The sequence below is a fragment of the Tribolium castaneum genome, chromosome 4, assembly GCF_031307605.1.
Source record: "Tribolium castaneum strain GA2 chromosome 4, icTriCast1.1, whole genome shotgun sequence".
In the NCBI taxonomy this organism is placed as follows: Eukaryota; Metazoa; Arthropoda; class Insecta; order Coleoptera; family Tenebrionidae; genus Tribolium; species Tribolium castaneum.
The window spans coordinates 22,673,337-22,687,554 of NC_087397.1; the positions used below are offsets into that span (position 1 = coordinate 22,673,337).

Genomic DNA, 14,218 nt, shown 5'->3' on the forward strand with positions numbered 1-14,218 from the left:
TTTAACTTCTTATATAGACAGAGCTTTAAAATTTTGTGTACGATTTAAATAGATTATTCTGAGTTCAACTAAATTATTTTCAAAATGACTGCACTTCCGGAACGATGAGAAATTGGTGCCAACTTTGAAATGTTAAATAATATATTTGTTTCATACAGGATGGTCCACGAGCTTCGACCTCCACGAGTAATAATGAGTCTGAAAAAAATTTAAAGCAACCAACTTTACATTTTATAGGTACGTGGATAGTAAAATATTTGGTTTCAATTAATTAAACATAGTGATCGTATTTTTATTTTTGACAAATTTATATCAGTCATATTGACAGTACTCCAGTTTTAGAATTTTATTTAGTCAAACGTAAATAAAGGTAAAAAAAGGTATTCACACTTCACAGATATGACCAGTTTCCATATCATGCATCAATTCTTCTTAAGAATGATCCTCTCGCACTAGCAAGTGTTCTAGACGCAATATTCGCACACTTTACAAAAATTCGGTTTTCTAAATGTTTCCGATCACCAATATAGGTGTACTATAAAACCTTTCCTTAAGAACTCTCCACACGAAATAATCAAAAGGCGTCATATCGGGACTTCTAGAAAGCCAAGGATACACGGAACTCCTTCCTATTGTAACTCCATATTAAGAAATTTTTCGGGATAAACCATAAATTTCCCAAAATTTATATGCATTGCTTAAGAGCAAAAAATAAAATTCGTAGTTCATTTATTTGTACTACTTCATAATAATTAAGTTTAAAAAAGAAGCAGATATCAATGTTTAATGTTTTACAAGCATTTTTCTTACTTTGCAGGTTTTCTTAGAAAATTTTAATATGTATATACGGAGTTTTTGTATACATTATTTATACTCTAGGACACATTTCAGGAAAATTTTTGACTATACAGAGTGTCCCAAAAAAGTATGACATCATAATAAAACATTTTTAGTTTCATGCTTTTATTTTTTGTGCTCATTTTGAAACTTTTTTAACTTTATACATGTCAGTAATGTCTGTTTTGAATCACTTCAGGGACAACTGTAAAAAAAACAAAAAAATCATTTTTACACCTTTAATTTTAAAAATTACTAAAAAATAGAAACAGTGGTTTTTGTTGACATTGTTACTAGGTACGTATTTTAATGACAATTTTAATGAATACATATCGAAGATCTAACGGATTATGTCTGTATACCAATTTTTATATAATTATCATTATTAAAACTTCCAATAATATGGGGATTAGACGGAACAGCGTGTATAATTATTACAATTTTTACTAAAATCAGCGTAATATTTTAATTATTATTTAAGTGATATTTCCATTATTAAAATGCAATCAGTTTTGAGGCATAAACCTGTTCCACTTTGCGGTAAATTTGTTCATTAATCGCTTATTTTGTGAAAACTGTTAAAGGCATGATGACGAAGAATATGTTTAGTTTATTTATACTGATGATTTTTGTAAATTCCAACGTATTGGCTTTAGAAATTGAAGGTAATTAACAAAATTATTTTTCTTCTTTTCCAAATAAAATTGTTCATAGGCAGAAGGTGTTTTGTCCAAAAGACTCGCCAAGCTGGAATATGTATGAATGTTGATAACTGTGATTACGCTAAAGATTTGCTAAAGCAAAAACCGTGGAAGCGTCCACAACATTGCGGCGAGTTCATTGGAATATACCCTCTAGTGTGTTGTCCTAGACCGAGGAGTGAAATTGGTAACTCGTCATTTTTGACTTTCTTGTTTCAAATCATAAAACTGTAATTTTCAAGTTTGTCAAACATTTCACCCACCTAAAGAACCTTGCATTAAACCCGAAATTTCCGGCGGCGAAAAATCCTTATCAAAGGAATTCCCTCATATGGTATTAATGATGAGAATTTTATTTATTCATTTAAGTACATGAAGCTACTCGTATTTTAGGCAGCTCTAGGCTATGGCGAAAAATCTAGCATTATGTGGTTTTGTGGAGGCAGCTTAATAAGTGAAAAGTACATTTTAACAGCCGCTCATTGCATCAAAACTAAAAACTAGTAAGTCTCTTAAAACACTCACGCAAAATGAAAATGACGCAACCATACATGAATGTCTAGCATGTTTTTTGTTGGTTAGGGTAAATAATAAACAAATTTCGAATTTGTCGATATGTTTTCACATCAGAAATAAAACAAATTTACAAATTTAATTAATTATTGTTGAAGCATCTTTAATTTAAAACGTAATTAAATGCGTAATTTACTGATCACGTGAACAAACTGAACCAACTTGATTGGTTCATTTACGTTGTTAAGTTTCAACAACATATTGTTACATTTTAATGGAACTTTCTTTAAACTGGCCCTTAGAATATAAAATTAATTTGATTTTTCCACGATTTTTTGGCTTATTTTTGACAATTTTTGCGAAATAATTACGTTTCTGTATTAAAAACAAGGATGTAATTTTTCAACTCGCTACATTTATCTAAAGAAAATCAAAAACTTGTTAAGAAACTACAAACAAGTAGGAATCACTCTTTACCGTTTTCTAGCTTATTCTTGATGAAATTAAACTTTGCTCAGAAGCAACCAAAATAAATAAATTTCAGGTTCAAAAATAAGTTAAACTGACTAAAAGAGAAAAAAATAAATATTAACTTTGATTTATGATTTTTTAGCCAGTTTTAGTGATTTCTTTTGAGACAAAAATAAGAAAAAAATTACAACGTTTCTTGATCTAATTTTATGGATTCTTTGGTTTGGTTTGAATAAAATTTTGCGAATAATATTTCCGTGTTTGGTTGAAAAACGTGCTAAATCATACAAAAAAGGCAATAATTATGTAAATTTTTATTTAATTTGATTTAACCTAACTTAAAATTTTAACTCAAAAATATAACATAATTTTCGACCAAATGTTGTGGCTTTTCGATTTATTGAACCGCTCAAAAACGAGGTAAATCGAGAGAGTCTAATACTAATTTCCAATATACTTTGTCATTTTTATGTGTGTCTTGACAAGTTCTTGCAAAATAAAGAAGTTTTGATTTTCAATCCGGTGATTTTTCATCCATTTTTAGGTAATTTTTTTTTCCAGCTCGCCCACCCTAACCTCCAAGACTTTTGATATATGTCTACCCAAGTGTAAAGAGATATTTAAAAAAAAACTCCAACTTTCTAGGAATTTTTTTCACCGATTTATCTAATTTGACTGGGCTAAAAATTCACACAATTTTGTTTTAACTTGATGGTGAAATTTTGGTGTGTATTTTATAAAAAAATGAGAGATAATTTCTTTATTGGCTGTAAACCGAGTCAAAACTTGCGGAAAAGTAAAAAGAATATTTTATTCAACTAAATTAGTAATTTTTCACTCAGTTTTATCCACTTTTTGAAAAATAAATCAGTTTCGACTTAAAAAATATAATACGTGTGTAACATTTTGATCCCATTCGGTGATATTTTATACAATTTTCTGTAAAGTTTTGGAAAAATATAGCTTTTACCTTAACACGACTCAATGAAGGCTAAAATGTTTTTATTGCGAAATGATTGCGTTTCTTGCTAAGAAACGTGCAAAAATAAGATAATTTTGGATTTAAATTGAGGATTTTTCATTTTCTTTTAGCGAAATCTCCAGGAAAAATTAGAGTTTAGTTCTAAAACGTGCTTAAAGACGAAAAATGACAGAGATATTATTTATTTTTGAGCAAACATATTGGTTGTTGTAAGAAGTTCTTACACAACAAATGAATGAAAGCTTGTTGAAATAATCTAATTTTCACATACTTTTTTTCCACAAAAAAAATTAGTTTTTAGCAAAAAAACGTGTTGTCTTTAAAATTTAAAAATTGAAGAATTGACACAATATTTGGTTTAACATGTAAAGTTTTAGTATGCTTGTTACAACCTTTTGAGAGATAATTCCTGTAAACCGTATTAGAATATTCAGAAAAGGAGAAAGCATGCTTCTCACAAGAAACCGAAAATATAATTTCAAACACGTTTACATGTATTACTTTTTTAAAATATATAAAAATAATACATTTGGCGACCGAACTTTATGGTTTTTTGGCTTATTTTTGAAGACCCTAGGCCCAAAAACTCTTTAAATTTGTCATAATCTTGCAAAAATAAAGTTCAAAAGCATTAACTCGCACAACATAAGCTAAAATACATATGCTAAAATAACATCAGTTTGGATAAAAAATTTGATTTTAACGCCAGTGTTAACAAAATTAATCGAAAAAGCTTTTTGACCCCAGACATTTGCTTATACTCTCTAAAAAAGCAAAAATAACAATTTTAACTATATTTTGCAAAATAGTTAAGTTTCTGTCTGGAAAATGTGCTAAAACACTTGTAAAGAACAAGAATTTTGTAGTGACTTTCTAGTTCAAAAATGGGCTGCACAAACACAGTAAGCCAAATCAAATCAATTTCGATATAATTTTGTGATTTTTTAGTTAGGAAACTTGAAAAGGTAAGAGTAAGACCATTTTTAACAATAACATATTTTTGGGGTTTCATGGTTTATTTTTGATGAAATTTCGGGCAAAAATGAACTCAAGCGATTAGAATATACCAGGAATTTTGATTTATTTTTTGAGTTAGGAAATTTTTTTGACTAAACCTTGTAAAATAAATGAGTATTTGGGTCAAACATTAGCTAAACCAAGAAACATGCTAAAAGAATATGAAATTCAATCGAATTTACTGAATTAAATTTTTAAACATAATAGCAATTTTTTTTTGACCTTTCTTTAAACTATAAAAACGTTTTATAAGTGAAATAGTAAAATAGGATGATAAACGAAAAAACTTCTCTTAAAACTAGTTGCGATTTCTGATGATCTATTCAAGGTCAAGGGATCGTAGCTGCGCAGTAGGCCTTCGTTTATGGATGTGTCATTTTCAGTTTAGGTGACTGTACTTTTATCACTAATCAATTAGTTAATAAAGACTGATCCAGAAATACTGAGTCTGTTGGCAACACTGGACTTAAATTTTTTAGGATACCAATGGAGTACTCTTCCAGTTAACAACAATTTAACATTCTTGTGGGGTTGTACGTCAAATAATTGTCAAGAGAAATCGAATTCGGTTACAGTGTTGCAAATTAAGAGCACAAATACTTTCAAATGTGTTGCCAATAGACTCAGTATTTCTGGATCAGTCTGTAGTTTAAGCAAAAAACTTTTTCCTCCTAACATTTTATTAATTATAATAAAAAAGCAATTATTTTATTAGTGGTATGGTCAGATGGGTGCGCCTCGGTGATCTAGATTTAGCAACGGACAAGGATGACGCCCAACCTCAAGAATTCAGAGTAATGCAAACTCATCTCCATCCAAAATATAAAGCTCCAAGTCACTATCACGATATTGCTTTAGTGAGATTGGATCGTTCGGCTCGATTTAGCGACTATGTCCAGCCTGCATGTCTTCACACTGAAAGACCAGTTCCACGAGATATGAGTGTCACAGGCTGGGGCAAAGCTGAAATCGCTGGAAGTCCTAGCAGTCATTTACTCAAAGCTGATATTTACTACGTCAATCACACGACTTGTGCTGCGGCACATGCCAGTGTCAAGCAAACCAGACTTCCTAATGGAATTCTAAACGATATTCAATTATGTGCCGGACATCCTGAAGGAAGAGATACTTGTCCGGTACTAATAACATGTTTTTTTAGTTTCTTTTACTATAATTGTTATTGTAGGGCGACTCTGGCGGTCCACTTCAGTACAAAATCTATAAATTGTCTCCACATTTTCGAATTGTTGGAGTTACGTCGTTTGGCATAGCTTGTGGTATTTCTAAAAGTGCAGTTTATGTAAGAGTGTCAGAATATAGCGAATGGATCGAAGATATTGTATGGCCTGCCAAATATTTTGACCCATATGGAGGGCTATAAGCAATCAATTATTTATTTTGGCAATAAAGTGGGCTTGGTATAAGAGAAGTAAATATTGTATTCCTCTCGAAAAAAACTGAAATGATAGTATAGTTATGTCATGGAATTGATGTTGAATAAATCTACATATGGAATCATCCTCGTATTAATAACAAAAAGTTTAGCTCCGGAAATATTGATTTTTTGATGTAAAAGCTGCAAAAGGAACATGTTTATCTGAAACAAGGTTGTTTGTAAAGTTTAATTCAAAATGGAACGGAAACATTCGACAATATTATTGCTGATCAAAGTGGTTTGTGATTTTGAAATTAAGTTAACAACATCGAATTATGTAAATGCAGGAAATATGAAAATGGCCAAATTTCATATTTTTGCTTCAACGTTATTAGATATTTCTAAATTAACCAAAAACTTCAGAAGATGTGAAAACTGATCTTCTGTGTCTCTTTATTGTCAATTTAATTTCAAATGCACAAGTCATCTTACAAAGGATATGAAAATTGGCAAGTTTTAGAATTTCTGTGTTGCCAACTTAATTTGAAAACCTCTATTCAACGTTGCCAATTTAATTTTAGTATCAAGGCGGGCAATTTTGTATAATATAAGGAAGATATAATATTTGCAAGCCTTAAATATCCTGTATACAGTGTTAGGCAAATGTATGGAAGCCTAAACAAAGTACTTTAAACATGCGATTATTTTTTAAGAATAAACTTTTCCGATGATGTACTAATTTAGTTTCTTATAGGGTACCTACATAGTTTAAGCACAAAACGTTCGGTTCCATACATTTGCCTAACACTGTACGTATTATCCAATGTTGCTTCTTTAATTTTAAATTCATCGCGAGTCACTTTACCGAATAGAATGAAGAGACGAAAATTAGTACGTCTCTTGATTTCTGCCTCTTCATTGTTCAGCATTGGCAACTTAATTTCAAAATCAAAACTCGTTTAGAGGATATTCAAAAAATATGCAAACTAATGTGTTCTAGCACTATATTATTCAGTGTTACCAAATTGACAGAACACCCAGAAGGTATGAAAATTGGCAAGTATTAGCTGTTTTTCACTACACTATATAATGCTGCCAACTTAATTTCAAAATCACAAGACACGTTTTAAATATTCTGTCTCTGCATCAATCAGTGTTCCTACCTTAATTTTAAACAAATTATTTAATGTTGCCAATTTAATTGAGCTATTTTATAGAATCTGCGGAAAAAATAAAAAAATTTTGAACACTGTGACTACTTTACTCTTATGTTACCAATGTAACGTAACAGTGAGCTATTTTACAGGACATAAAAAAGATATTAAAATGAGCAAGTTTTACATTTTCTGTCTATACATTGTTCAGTGTTGCCAACTTAATTTCGAAGACATCATATGCTAATTTAAATTTAATATCACAGCGGGCCATTTGCAGAACATACGAAAAATGTAACAGTGGACAAGTTTCAGATTTTCCGGCCGTACATTAGTTAGTGTTGCCAAATTAATTTTGCTAATTTTAATTAAATGAAATTAGTAAGTCGTATCTCAGATACTGTCTACCTGCAAAATTCAATGATGCCAATTTAATTGGGCTATTTTATAGTATATACATAAGATATAAAAATTGGCAAGTTGCACATTTACTCTCTCTACAGTGTTGCCAATCTAATTACAACTGAATAATATAGAGAAGATATGTAAATTGACACATCACACGTCTTCTGTGTTTACATTATACAATGCTGCCAATTTAATTTTGCCCTAGGCCACTTTGATTAGTTGAAATAATTGCCTTGATATTGGCAAATGCTGTCGTTCCATCTTACGTAAAATCGCTTTTTTGTACTTCTCGTTTGACCAATTTGTCTTTAGTCATTGATGATTTAACTATAGTTTGTTTGACACGATTTGCCTAAAATATCAAGTGCAGTTATTGAAAACAATTAGAAATACTTACTGAAAGCACTGTTTTTTCTATTTGCACAATAACTAACATAATTTTTGTAAGGATGGTAGCTGACCATATGAGCATCGTAATGTCGCTAGCAGTAACAGCTTCGTAATAAATATGAAAAATGACCATCACAAATGTAACTGAAAACGGCACCACCAATTGTATTGCAAGCACTTGATTTAGTTCCAAGACCAGTTCGTAAACATTATAATAGATTATTCTTGAAGTCGAAATTAATTCAACGGTTAAATCAGAGTGTTCGATTTTTTTATTTATGTGGTAATAGATATTATCAATAATTGCGAAAAGAGTGTAAGTTTTTGCAGTCATTGAAACCTGCATCATGTGTACTCCGTAGTAATACACAAACAGGAAACCTAATTGAATGTTTGTTAAGCCCACAAGCCAGAATCTCTGTATTGTTAAGAAATGAAAATAAATGTAACAAGTGGCTTCCAGTGCAATTATGAGTGTCGAGTAATTTCGTATTTTTTTATAATCCAAGTGTATATTATTCCTTCGCAAAAATTTATCAACTGTATAAAAATTTTGGAGTAATTTCAATAGTTTTCCGTTACGAAGTGTTTCCACAAAATAGTTTACAAAAACTATGGATCCTATCGTCATGTAAAATACTACAACATAGACCATATCCATTATCGTTCCATGTGATGCCATTTCAACAAATTGCAACAAATCTTTGACGGCGTAGCACATGAACAATATCTGATATGTGCAAATTACTACATTACATTTTTCCAAGTATTTTATCTTGGTTTTAGTTTTGATTTTGTCAACCCAAAATAGCAACTGGCCATTCATTCTTAAAAACAAGAGTAGAGGAAATAGTGCAACCACAATATTCATCTTTGACCGACTACTCATTTTTTGGCTACATTGGATTTGACAAAATTATAACCATTACACAAAAAGATTAGTGAAAAAAAAATGAAATTGGGTCAAGCGATAAATTTAATCATTTATTGTTTATCCGAAATCATAAAAAATATTCATTGCCTAAATTGAGACAAAATAAAAGAGAATTTAAACTATCGTATCTAATAATAAATAATTTATGTTAGGTTATTTGTAAAATTACCTCATCACTTTTATGAAAACAAAACGAAAACAAATATAAATCGATGCACTACTTAATATGTTAAATATAATAAATAACGTTTGGAGTCAACAGAAAACGCAGTTTTATGTTCGTGTTCCAAAGTGTCTTATTTTTATTGTAAAATAGTGATTTTATTGAATATTATTTGTAATGACAATAGAAGGTAATGTATGGTTTTTAGTTAGTAACAATTTATCTTTCAAACTGAAAAAATTAAAAATTGGATTGATAATGAAACTTATCAACTTATTTCAACGAGACTGTCACAAAAAGATCATTTTTTCTCGCCAGAGTAAGACATCTTGACCTGACCTGACCTGACCTGAGCTGTATGGTGTATACTGAGTGCGCTTTAAAGCGATTTGGTTTTTACTCTTTAAGCAAGCAATGGTTAATAATTAAGAAATTTTAAATAATTTTAAATTATTAATTTTAATTTTCTTTAAAATCAATTTTTATTGTTATGTTGTATTGTTTCTTTTCAATTTTATCATTATTTCAACAATCAAAATAATCATATTGGTTTGTAAAATGTATATAAATAAATCACACTAATCTGTTTTTACAGTTTTATTTCTACATCCTTTCTCATACTTCTTGTTGGATTTTCTTGGCGTGGAAAATGTTAGGTTGGCAACTCTCACGTGGGCGACACGGGAGTTGGAGGGGGGTTTTTTGGCAGAGTGAGTTAGTTAGGTTATGTCGCAGAAGGGGCCTGGACGCACCCTCAATGCTCCGGGATGTTAGTCAATAAACAGTTATAAGGTTGAATGGTCTATTTACAACTAACCTAACATGGTGTCAGTGTTTTAAAATCCGAATCCCGCTCGTGTTACAAATTGTGAGTGTAAAAACCACCACAACTATCACGATGGATGCACTTCAGGCACAAGTGGCCGAGTTGGAGCAAAAATATGCGGATCTCATGGCACAAGCACAGGCCCGGGTTCAGGCGAGTGACACACCGTCAAAGCAGGCTCCAACGAGTAGCATCGTCTTCAGCAACTCCATTCCGATTCCGGAGAAATTTTCATTCGAAAAAGAAGATTGGCAAGTGTGGATTACACATTATGAACGTTTTAGAACAGCAACAAAACTAGACAAAAGCACACAAGCAGAGCAAATTAATAGTTTATTGTTGCATATGGGGGCGAAAGTTACAAAGTTTATGGAGGCTAAGCAGAAACAGGAAACCGATTTTCCTAGTTACAAAGCGCTGAAAGAATTCTTTGATAACGAGTTCAAAGACACTCCTAATACAATCTACGCACGAGCTAAGTTTAACAGACGTGACCAAAGGGAAGGTGAGGACGCCCAAACGTACATCGCTGACGTCATAAGCTTGGCCAAAACATGCAATTACAGAGATTTGGAGGAGGAACTCATAAGAGATCGATTAGTTGTTGGAATTCGTGATGAAAAATTGTCGGAAAATCTACAAATGAATGACAAATTGACACTTAAAACAGCAATTGACAAAATAACTCAAGTGGAGAGGATTAGAACCGAAAACAGAGAACTAAGAGTGAGAGAGGAAACGGTAAACAGAGTAGCTAGAGACAAAGCCAAGAAATTTAACCATAAATCCGTGAAATATGAAGGAAAACAGCGCAGGAGCAAAGATGGAAAGCAACAAAGTGAACATAAATTTAAAGGTTGTATAAGGTGTGGAAATTCGAACACACACAACAGGATGGAATGCCCAGCCAATGGACAAACGTGCCATAAATGTAACTTTAAAGGCCATTTTGCATCCAGATGTAAAACAAAGAACGTAAACGCAGTGGAATCTGAAACCTCAATATCAGATGATACTGATGATAGCTATGATTCGAGCTATGATTGTAGGGAGATTATCAATATTAATCGAGTAAAGTTGGACAAACCTTGGGAAGCGGTAGCGGAAATTTTTAATACAAACATTGTATTCAAAATAGATACCGGAGCCGATGAAACCATAATATCTAGCAAAGAATTCAAAGATAAACTTCAGGGGAAAGTAAAGTTACAAAGAACAAAAACAACACTGTTGGGACCCGGAAAAGGAAACCAGAGAAAATTGGAAATAAAGGGAGAGATAGTAGTTCCTCTTAAATGGGAAAATAAGATAGAAAATGTTAGATGTTTCGTCGTTGATACACCAGATAACTTACTGGGAAGACCAGCCTTACAAAAACTAGACATGATCAAATGGACTGGCAAAGAACTCGTTGCGAGTGACAGTGTTATTAGACATGTAACTAGCAGAAAAGCTGATGAAAAATTCCAACATAAGATGATGGTGAAATATCCAGAGGTGTTCAAAGGCTTGGGAACTCTTAAGAATTTTGAGTACACAATTGAAGTAAAATCAGACGCACAACCTTGGACCTTAAACACGCCTAGAAGAATTCCACTCCCCATGATGGATGTAGTAAAAAAGGAGCTGGACAAGATGATTCGCGAAGACGTTATAGAAGCCATTAATGAACCTACTGAGTGGTGTGCACCTATGGTTATTGCAGCGAAAAAGAACGGAAAAATTCGCGTGTGTTCAGACTACACCGAGCTAAACAAGTGCGTTAATCGCGAACTGTACCAATTACCGTCGGTCGATGAGACAATTTCGAAACTGAAAGACGCGAAGTGGTTTACCAAGTTAGACTTTTCCAGTGGCTTTTGGCAGCTTAAACTTTCACCGCAATCGCGCAAATATACCTGTTTTCTCACACCATTTGGCAGGTATGTCTACAAACGCATTCCATTTGGGATCACCTCAGCACCAGAAGTTTTCCAAAAAACCATCAGCGGCGTAATCGGCAAATTAAAAATGGAACACGTCCATGTTCATGCTGATGACATCCTCATCACAGGCCGCAACGAAGCTGACCATGACACAAACGTGAACAAAGTGTTAACACTCTTATCGGATCACGGCTTGACTTTAAACAAATCCAAATGTGAATTTAAAACGAACAAGACCTTATATTTAGGATACTTAATATCCGAAAATGGTGTTCAAGCCGATCCCAAAAGCGTTGAAGCCATTAATAATTATCCCGCGCCATCGTCGGTAACCGAAGTTAGAACTTTCCTCGGCATGGTTAACTATGTCTCAAAATTTATCGTTAATACTTCGAAAAAAACCCAATCATTACGTGAACTACTGCACAAGGATAAACAGTTTGTATGGACAGATAAACATCAAGCGGATTTTGAAAAACTTAAAAGTGAAATCGCATCATCGCGCGTGTTAGCCAAGTTTAGCACGGACAAAAAATCGCGAGTGTCGGCAGACGCATCGTCTTTTGGTTTAGGTGCCGTTTTAGAACAGTTACAAAGTGACGGAAATTGGAAACCTACTTATTTTTGTTCGCGTACCCTCGAACCATGCGAGCAAGCCTATGCTCAAATTGAAAAGGAAGCTCTCGCCATTACATGGGCGTGTGAAAGACTCGAAAATTTCTTACTGGGCGCTCATTTTGAAATTCATACCGACCATAAACCGTTAACAGTAATTTTGGCCACCAAAGAGCTCAACAAACTATCCAACAGGCTACAAAGATTTCGCATGCGGTTATTGAAATTTAACTATACTATAGAATACGTTCCAGGTAAAACGTTTTTCGTTCCCGATGCATTATCCAGAGCACCAATCCAAGGCAGAATTCGACACCAAGACCCACTTCTAGAAGACATTCAAAATCTCTACATCAATTTCGTGATGCGTGAGGTCGTTACAGAAATTTGTTCAACGGAAGAAATCAAGTCTTACCAAAACAAGGACCCAACGTACAGCAAACTCAAAGAATACGTCAAAAATGGTTGGCCACAGAAACACAAAAGCGACCCGTTAGTCAGTAAATTCTTCTCTCATCAACAAGACTTAAGCATCGCTCATGACATTGTTTGCTACAAAGACCGAGTCGTCATTCCTGGTCCTCTTCAGAAGAAGTGCCTCTATGTGCTCCATGACGGACACTTCGGTATTAATAAATGTTTGGACCGGGCCAAAGCTACTGTGTGGTGGCCAGGTATCACAAGAGAGCTTAAAGAAGTCGTCGGGAAATGTGAAATTTGCATCAAACTACGCAGACCAACGGTAGATCCCATGTTACCATCCGAAGTTCCATCTAGACCGTGGCAAACAATTGGTGCCGACCTCGCAGAATATCATGAGTCAACTTACTTAGTGGTACAGGACTATTATTCCAAGTATCCTGAAATCAGAAAACTTCGCACCACCAAAGCCAAAGTTGTTATCGAGACCTTCAAAGAAATGTTTGCTAGACATGGTATACCCGAAGTTGTCCGCTCCGACAATGGCAAACAATTTGATTGTCACGAATACAGAACTTTCAGCAGAAAATATGGATTTAAGTTAATTACCAGTAGTCCCCATTACCAACAGTCAAATGGACAAGCCGAAAGTGCTGTGAAGCTGCTCAAAACGATATTGAGGAAAAATGAAGATCCATATCTTGCACTTCTTACCTACCGCAATACACCTACTAAATGTGGATTGTCACCTGCCCAACTGCTCTTTGGCAGAAACCTTCGAGACAGACTGCCAAGGTTACCTTCAGGGTTAAAACCTGCAACTATCGACCATGACACTGTCAGACAAACGTTAATCAACAATCAAGCAGAACAGAAGTCCAACTACGACAAACGACACCGAGTAACAAAAGAAGAGAAAAATCTAAAAGAAGGTGATCGCGTATGGATCATAAATATGCAAAAGGAGGGAGAAGTACAACGCAGATGTGAAGAACCAAGGTCATATTTGATCGAGACTGACGGCGGTTGCGTCAGACGAAATCGAAGACATCTTCAGCCCTTACCAGACAGAAATAATGAACCCGAACATGACCCAGAACAACCAGACGAATCAGAGGAACCAAAGAAAAGACCAATCAGAAGACCCAAAAGATACCAAGATTATTATTGTTATTGAAATATGTATATTTTGATACCTCAGGTAGTTAGTTTCATATTTAGCTTAGTTTTGTATTTAAAAGGGGGGATGTTAGGTTGGCAACTCTCACGTGGGCGACACGGGAGTTGGAGGGGGGTTTTTTGGCAGAGTGAGTTAGTTAGGTTATGTCGCAGAAGGGGCCTGGACGCACCCTCAATGCTCCGGGATGTTAGTCAATAAACAGTTATAAGGTTGAATGGTCTATTTACAACTAACCTAACAGAAAATAAATAAAACAAAGTTTAAAATCCCAACACACCAAACCTTTATTTGAAACACAACGCATTTC

At 33.6% G+C, this 14,218-nt stretch overlaps 2 protein-coding genes and 1 non-coding gene across 4 annotated transcripts; 2 read left to right on the plus strand and 1 right to left on the minus strand.

Moving 5' to 3' along the window:
- Positions 1–913: 913 nt before the first annotated feature.
- LOC103313010 (serine protease snake) lies at positions 914–6,042 on the plus strand. The gene is made up of 6 exons (XM_008195130.3): positions 914–1,502; positions 1,552–1,725; positions 1,781–1,872; positions 1,932–2,041; positions 5,237–5,657; positions 5,708–6,042. Exons 1-6 carry the CDS (start codon positions 1,424–1,426, stop codon positions 5,900–5,902), a joined length of 1,071 nt encoding a protein of 356 aa, XP_008193352.1. The 5' UTR covers positions 914–1,423; the 3' UTR covers positions 5,903–6,042.
- On the minus strand, positions 5,863–8,102 carry LOC107398324 (uncharacterized). 2 transcript variants are annotated; one of them, XR_010333915.1, is made up of 4 exons: positions 7,856–8,102; positions 7,745–7,810; positions 6,029–6,118; positions 5,863–5,978 (listed from the first exon to the last, which is right to left on the minus strand). It is a non-coding gene; the product is annotated as an uncharacterized LOC107398324 (transcript). The 2 variants fall into 2 exon arrangements; XR_010333914.1 differs by having other exon boundaries at positions 7,745–8,102.
- Positions 8,103–9,843: 1,741 nt separating this feature from the next.
- LOC135265901 (uncharacterized protein K02A2.6-like) lies at positions 9,844–13,908 on the plus strand. The gene has a single exon (XM_064356255.1). The coding sequence runs from the start codon at positions 9,844–9,846 to the stop codon at positions 13,906–13,908; it is 4,065 nt and encodes a 1,354-aa protein (XP_064212325.1).
- The last annotated feature ends 310 nt before the right edge of the window (positions 13,909–14,218 follow it).

Bases quoted from the DNA above. Each gene is read 5' to 3' on its own strand.
- LOC135265901 (XM_064356255.1), top strand. From the start codon at position 9,844: ATGGATGCACTTCAGGCACAAGTGGCCGAGTTGGAGCAAAAATATGCG.
- LOC103313010 (XM_008195130.3), top strand. From the start codon at position 1,424: ATGATGACGAAGAATATGTTTAGTTTATTTATACTGATGATTTTTGTA. The intron at 1,503-1,551 runs GTAATTAACAAA...AATTGTTCATAG, and splicing joins ATTGGCTTTAGAAATTGAAG to GCAGAAGGTGTTTTGTCCAA. The intron at 5,658-5,707 runs GTACTAATAACA...TTGTTATTGTAG, and splicing joins AAGGAAGAGATACTTGTCCG to GGCGACTCTGGCGGTCCACT.